Raw genomic sequence first — 6,775 nt, forward strand, 5'->3', positions numbered from 1 at the left:
CGATATACATAATGAATTTGTCTAGTATGACTCTATTAACGATATCATTAATGCTCACTACGATAGCCTTAATCTTTACAAATATAGTTACGAGTACAAATTACAACACATTTAGTATACATTTAAGGTAATGTACTAACATCATCATCCAAGATTTAATATGCAATTTTACATACATACACAACAACAAATTTCTATATCTATCAATTATAAAAAGAACCCTATTTTCACAAAGAATTGACCCAATGAAAACTACTTCTTCTACCCAAAAAAATATATGCTATCTAACAACCTTTACTGCTTCTGCAGTAGATTTTAACTTATTTACCAACGTCTCGGTCTCATTATCAGGTGGCGGTTTAACATATTTCCCTATAACTTTCTGGTGCGTGCGGTTTTTAATCCTTTGGATTTTGTCTTTACTTTTTTGCTTTCGTTTCTCTTTTTGACGCCTCATTTGATTTTTTTCTTTCTCATATATTCCTTGCCAGAATACCTCACCGGTTGAAGGCCATAACCACCGTTGTTTACGGTGGTCCGAGTCGGCTTCTTCAGCAAGATCTTCATCCATGGCTTTTAACGTGTTGTAATTGAACCATTTGATCCACATTTTGCCTCTTCGGGTTTTGAAATTGTGGTGTTCTTGGATTGTTCCGGAAGTTGGGTCTATGTACACCATTCGTCTTGCACTGTGATATGCCCATACGTTTACGAGTAGCTCAAGAACACGTGAATAACAATGCTTGTCCTGTTACCATTTGACACCAAACCCCAAATGAATCAAACAAGTTCCATACATTAGTGCGTAAAATTATTATATCTCAATTATTACTCGATCTATTTCAAAGATGACCTAACAAGTTTTATACATGGTTGCAAACGGCGGTTGCGGCGGCCGATGGGGTGGTTTCATGACTAGCCCATTCCGACTCAAAGAAAAACGTATAATAAGTCAGGCAACGGTCAAAAGTTGGGTCAAAGTCAGTCAAAAGTTGACTTTTTCGCTGGCCTTTTTCTAGTGTAAACGAAAATCCCAAACCCATTTTGGTTGAGTGTAATCAGTTCAACCCATTTCCCATTTCCTTTTAGAATGGCTTTTTTACTGTTCAGCCCGTAAGAGATTAAACATCATCCGAGTTGGCTCATATTTGTAAACGGGTAGAAAATGCCACCTGCAATTTTGTGTAATAGCAATGCTTACCTTCGATAAACTTAGGTAACAGAGACCACTTTCGTGATGCTCATCGTAAACTTGTGCATCCAATGCGTCCACAAACATTCTACACATATTGATGACAACATTAATTTTAATTTATGTTTCTTTTTAAACCAATAAAAAACACAATAAAAAAATCATTCAAACCTTGAAAACATGACGAATTCTAGGAATGATTTGGTTGGCATAGACCAGCTATTCATAACGGACCATGAATCTCCATCCATAGGCATCGGAGGAAGTGAGGTTGAGTTGTCTTTCAAACCGTACATTTTCTTGAGTGTTTCGGAGAATGCAAACCTAGTACAAATCAAATAATTTGTCATTGTTGATGGTTATCTTTTTTACACGTATATAAATTAGTTACACAAGATTTTCTTGAGTTGTCAAATATTGGATACTATGAAACATTTTATTTTAAAACAACGAATGTAACAAGAATCGTAGAGCATTAATTACCTGCAATTACCAGCATTAATAGCATCACAAAATGTCCAAAAATCTTGTTGCATCGGGTTTCTTGGATCTTTATCCATTCGAACCCAAAAATATAGAGCATCACCGTGCCTGTGCGATTGAATGTCATCCAATAAAGCAGCCTCAGCAGTTTTTGACAAGGACGCCTGTGTTTATTCCAAAAATGTTTTAATTATTGTTTAATACAATAAAAGAATCAAAGTTCTCTCATATATAGCTTAAAAAAACAATCTTTTACCAAAATTGACCTTCAATATACCCAAAAAGTACAAACTTTTTGAACCCGAATCAATCAACATATAGATTAATTTAATTTACAGATTAAAAATGTACATGCCTTCTTAGCTGTAGCTCTCCACGATGAGAACCCTATCCAAGCGTTCTTGTGTACACGGTCAATACGATTAGCAATCGAGAAAAATGCTCCAAAATCACCAAGGACATCACGGTAATATGGTATGCTTAGAAGAGGAAGACGTGATGGTGCATCGATATCATCGGTTTTTGATCTACGGCCTTTAGTTGACTACAATATCATCAACAGAAACTAAGTTCAGTTTTAAACAAATGCACTATAAACATATTAAATCTTTTATTGACTCAATTTGTCTTGCAAATGTAGCCCAATCTTTCTCAAATTAAGTCTAATACTGTGTGAAAATGGCACAATAGTTGCTTGGCAAATAAAGCAAATGCTTAGACTTTACATTGGAGGTTGCAAAACAGGTGGGCTGGGTTAATTGGGTAACTAGTCAAAAAGAGTAAATTTAAGACCGGGTCAAAATGAATAACGTCGGGTTGAGACTTGAGACGACCCACATACGTCTTCTCATATTCTCTTCCATTGAATTTGACAAATAATTAATGTCTTAATAATGTTCAAGAAATGTATATATTACTACAATACTTATCTAAATAGGAAATGTTTAATATGTAATGAATATTTTTCTTAATGTTATTCATTTGACCCATTAAAGGACACGTAGAGCCCAAATTGCACCTTATATCATACATACAATGAATTGACTCACCAGTCCAAGACCACGATAAAGAGGACCATGGTGCAAAAATGGCCAAGCTCCTTGACCAAAGTAAGGTTCATAGATGCATAACGGTTGACCCGTTCTTTCAAGTTCACCATCATCCCTCTCATGCAAATCATTTCGATACCGATCGGCCCGCTTTGCACTTCGATATACATCGTCCCATGTTCCCCTTGGTTGCTCACTTCTGTCTCTCAACTACAAATAATTAAAACAAAGATTAAAAGGTCTAATATTAGTTTACAAAGAAATGATCTTATAATCCAATATGAATTTCAACTGTAGACATTCCAAAATATTTAAAACCAACGTAAGTAACCTATTTGAGGTGGAACATTCATAGGTTGGGCCTTGGAGACGGGTCAAAATGGATTTGGGTCAAATTACCTCACTATCTTCTCTTCTCTTTTTAGCTATTGCAGTTTGAATGCTTTTTTCTTCTTCCCAAATACTATACAAAAACGTGTCGTTCGTCTGAATAACTTGTGAACTCTCTTTTTGCGTACGGTCCCACCTACTTTCAACCTTGTGTAAGAAATTGTAAATCCTCAAAGTTCTATTTACATATTTACAATCTTCAATAGCTTCAAAATAATGCCATTGCCACTCGGTTTTGATATTCGAAGGTATTTCTGATACGGGCTTCGGTAACGCAACTTCGGACGGAAGTTTAAGAATGTTTTCGATTAATGAAGCGTAACCTTCAACCGATTCCAAAACCATCATGTTTTTTGCTGTGTGTTTTCCCATTGATGCTATGTTTCGAGTTAGAGATGATAATCTTCCTTTTGACACCAATTGTAGCATAATTTGTGTTAAAGTATTTATATTTTCTTTAGTAAATAGGTAGCCGTTGACCTTATCATCAACCTGGAATATGTTTTTAAAACATTAATTAGTATTAATATTCAAATTTATAAACCAAAATCAAATAATATGCTAGATACATTAAAGACTGCTATTTTAGAAGCTTACATATTTCTTGATTATTGATACATCAGGAGCTACTATTGGTTTCTCGAAGCACATTGCTTTTATAAGGATGTCGGGAAACGTTTGTTCTTCAAGAAACGACCCGTATATCACAACATCCGTGATGCTTAGAACATTGTACACATCATCATCCACGTCAGCATGACTTACAGAACCACTTGGGTAGTTCAAGTTTAAAGCAATTTCCTAAGAACGGTATGGACATCGAGTTAGTATGAACTATGAACCAGAAAGATTAACAATTTGAAACAAGAAATCAAGTCAATAAGATTAACAATTTTATCGTTCAAAAAAAATTATTTTCTTTGATGCTTAAAGGTTCTACTTTTTAAATTTTTCTGCAACTTATTTTAATATAGATTCTAGCAATTTTTTCTAACAATACACGATGGAAAAAGTTTATTTTTTTCACTGATAGAACCAGAAAGGTTCTAGCAATTTTTTCTCATTTTTACATTTCATTACAGATTCTACATCAAGTAAGACAGGTGTTCCATAAAGGTTCTAACTTTTTAATTCTGCAACTTATTTAATTATAGTTTTATATTCGCCATCATTCATCTGGTCCGTAAGATTCACTCACTATAATTAACAGTTTTTAATCATTTAAACAACAATCAAGAATTTATATCAATCAAATTTCCAATTTTAATGAGACTAAAGGAGTACCAAGAAAGTTAAAAGGAGTTTCGGGAAAATAATTATACCTCGAGAGCAGCACTATAATTACTCGTTAAGTCTTGACTTAAGATTATGATCTTAAGCTGAGGACTTGAACTATCATTAATATGAAACTCGGTTAAAAGTGGTGATAAAGCTTGTAAAACAAGTGCATGTTCCACCCATAATCCTTTATAAAGAAACTGACTTCCCGTTACAGCAATAACAAAATCACGAGCCCCGATGTTCATACGCAAACGAACATTTTGTTCATTAACAGTCACCGAATCATCTAATTTGCATGCCCTAGAAGGAGATCCAGGTATAACAAAGTAGTTTCCAGCATCAAATGCAGAATAATACATCTGAAAAAATGAATCAAATTTAATATACAACAATATATCAACCAAAATTATTTAAATTAGATAAATGTGTTGTAAAATACTATAATATATACCGGCAGAGCATGATTTGGGAAGACAACAACTGTAGCACGATTAAAGACCGATTTCCAATCATCGATTAGTTGAGTTTGTCCATTCGAGATGTAACTTTTGAAACGAGTAGCCAGAGTTTTTTCATGGACGGTCCATATAAGCGGTAAAGATTTAAAAGGTTCCTGTAACAGGCTGTAAAAACTAAATTTATTAAGTCAACGAAAATATTAAGCAGGTAAACTTAACAATGTAATTATTTGATCATTAAGAATGATATGATAAATTTTGGTAAACTTACCCTGAAATGGCATCTTTTGCTTCAAGAGAATTGACAAGTATGGCATCATAGCTGCAAAGATCACGTAAAACGTATAATAAATACATCAAATTACCATTAAACATCTTAAGCTAAATGCGCGAATTGAAAAGAAACATACTTTAGCCAGTCAATTATAATCTTTGTATCATCGTTAAGTTCCACAATATTGACCGAAATTCCGATATTTTTCCAAACAGCATGTACGGGCCCGTCTTCAAGAGAGTAAACCTGCACAAGATGTTATTAATGACCAATAAATATACAAAATCTCTAAGAATATTCATATAATCAGTTTACCTTTGAGCATTTTTTATTATGCACCAAAATCTCACATAATTAGACATTAACAAAGATAACTAAAGAATAAAACCACAAGTTTTGAACTTTAATTGCTAATTTCTAGTACTATTTTAATTGCTAATTGCTAGTACAACATACATAAGTGACAAATATCAGGGCATCTAATCTTATCTTATAAACACATCAATCTCCAACAATTATTCTTTATATTCTCAATCACATGCAATAGAAACTTCATAATAAAAAACTCAGAGTGAAATAAAAATTACCTCAATTTCATAGCCAATTGCTTTCAAAGCAGCTGCAACAGTGGTCATCAATAATTGCTGGGGATCGACCAACAGATCTGCAAAGACCTGCAAAAGGGAACTATTAATAATCAAAATCAAAATGAACATAAATTTAAATACAATTAAGAATATGATTTCCATAAAAAAAAAAAAGGAGTAAAATTTAACAATATTATTATAAAAAATATACTCACAAAGGCAAGCTGAGGTTTTCTATACCCAAATCTCACTCCTTTTCTTGAATCTCCAAAAGCCAAACTATTAACATCTTTGATGTCTTTATTGAATTTAAGCAAAAGTTTTGTAGGCTCAAACCTAACACCTTCACCAAAATCCAACCCACCAATTTCTTGAAAAAAATGTTTCAGCTCACCTTCAAAGTTATCATCTTTTTGTTTCAAGAAATCATTACTAACCTTTTCCAGAGTTGAATTTGGCAAAAACATTTGAAACACAAACATAAAGAATATGAAAACAGCTACTGCACAAATCCATTGCAAGTAATCTAACTTCTTTAAAACCATAAATCTTGCAAATTTTGATCTGGGTCTTTGACTAAATGAACCATTTCTTTCATTTCTTGATAAGGATTTGAGTAAAGGATCTCTTTTTATTGGCAACATTCCATTTTCAAGAGAACCCATTTACATTCCCACCAATAATAATATTAATTTCTATAATTGAATTCCCAAAAATCACATACCTAATCCAAATCAGGATAGTGGGACTAAACCCATTTATTGAAAAAATTTAAGAAAAAAACAGAACCAAAAAGGACTTCAATTTATAATTAAGATGTCTTGAAAAAAGGGTTAAGACAAAAATAAATAAAAAGGTTTGCTTTTTTGGCTAACAAATTGAGACTAAATCACTATCCAAAATGTAGTGATTAGTGAGTGATATATGAAGTAATAAGAATCTTGTTAGTAATCTTTTTTTTTTGTGTATTTTATAAAGAGACTCATTAAAGAAACCAGGGAGATGCTTGTGACTAGTGAGTTGTTTCTTTTTCAGTGATAAAAAAGAACCAAAAGAAAACA

The 6,775-nt window shown here is 32.9% G+C and overlaps 1 protein-coding gene across 1 annotated transcript; it reads right to left on the reverse strand.

The window, feature by feature from the left end:
* Positions 1 to 71: 71 nt before the first annotated feature.
* LOC139897158 (uncharacterized) lies at positions 72 to 6,541 on the reverse strand. The gene is made up of 14 exons (XM_071879816.1): positions 5,930 to 6,541; positions 5,715 to 5,801; positions 5,264 to 5,373; positions 5,125 to 5,175; positions 4,847 to 5,018; positions 4,437 to 4,754; positions 3,712 to 3,915; positions 3,124 to 3,606; positions 2,725 to 2,934; positions 2,031 to 2,219; positions 1,676 to 1,839; positions 1,364 to 1,516; positions 1,202 to 1,280; positions 72 to 748 (listed from the first exon to the last, which is right to left on the reverse strand). Exons 1-14 carry the CDS (start codon positions 6,377 to 6,379, stop codon positions 281 to 283), a joined length of 3,138 nt encoding a protein of 1,045 aa, XP_071735917.1. The 5' UTR covers positions 6,380 to 6,541; the 3' UTR covers positions 72 to 280.
* Between the last annotated feature and the right edge of the window lie 234 nt (positions 6,542 to 6,775).

This window comes from Rutidosis leptorrhynchoides, chromosome 3, assembly GCF_046630445.1.
Source record: "Rutidosis leptorrhynchoides isolate AG116_Rl617_1_P2 chromosome 3, CSIRO_AGI_Rlap_v1, whole genome shotgun sequence".
NCBI lineage: Eukaryota > Viridiplantae > Streptophyta > Magnoliopsida > Asterales > Asteraceae > Rutidosis > Rutidosis leptorrhynchoides.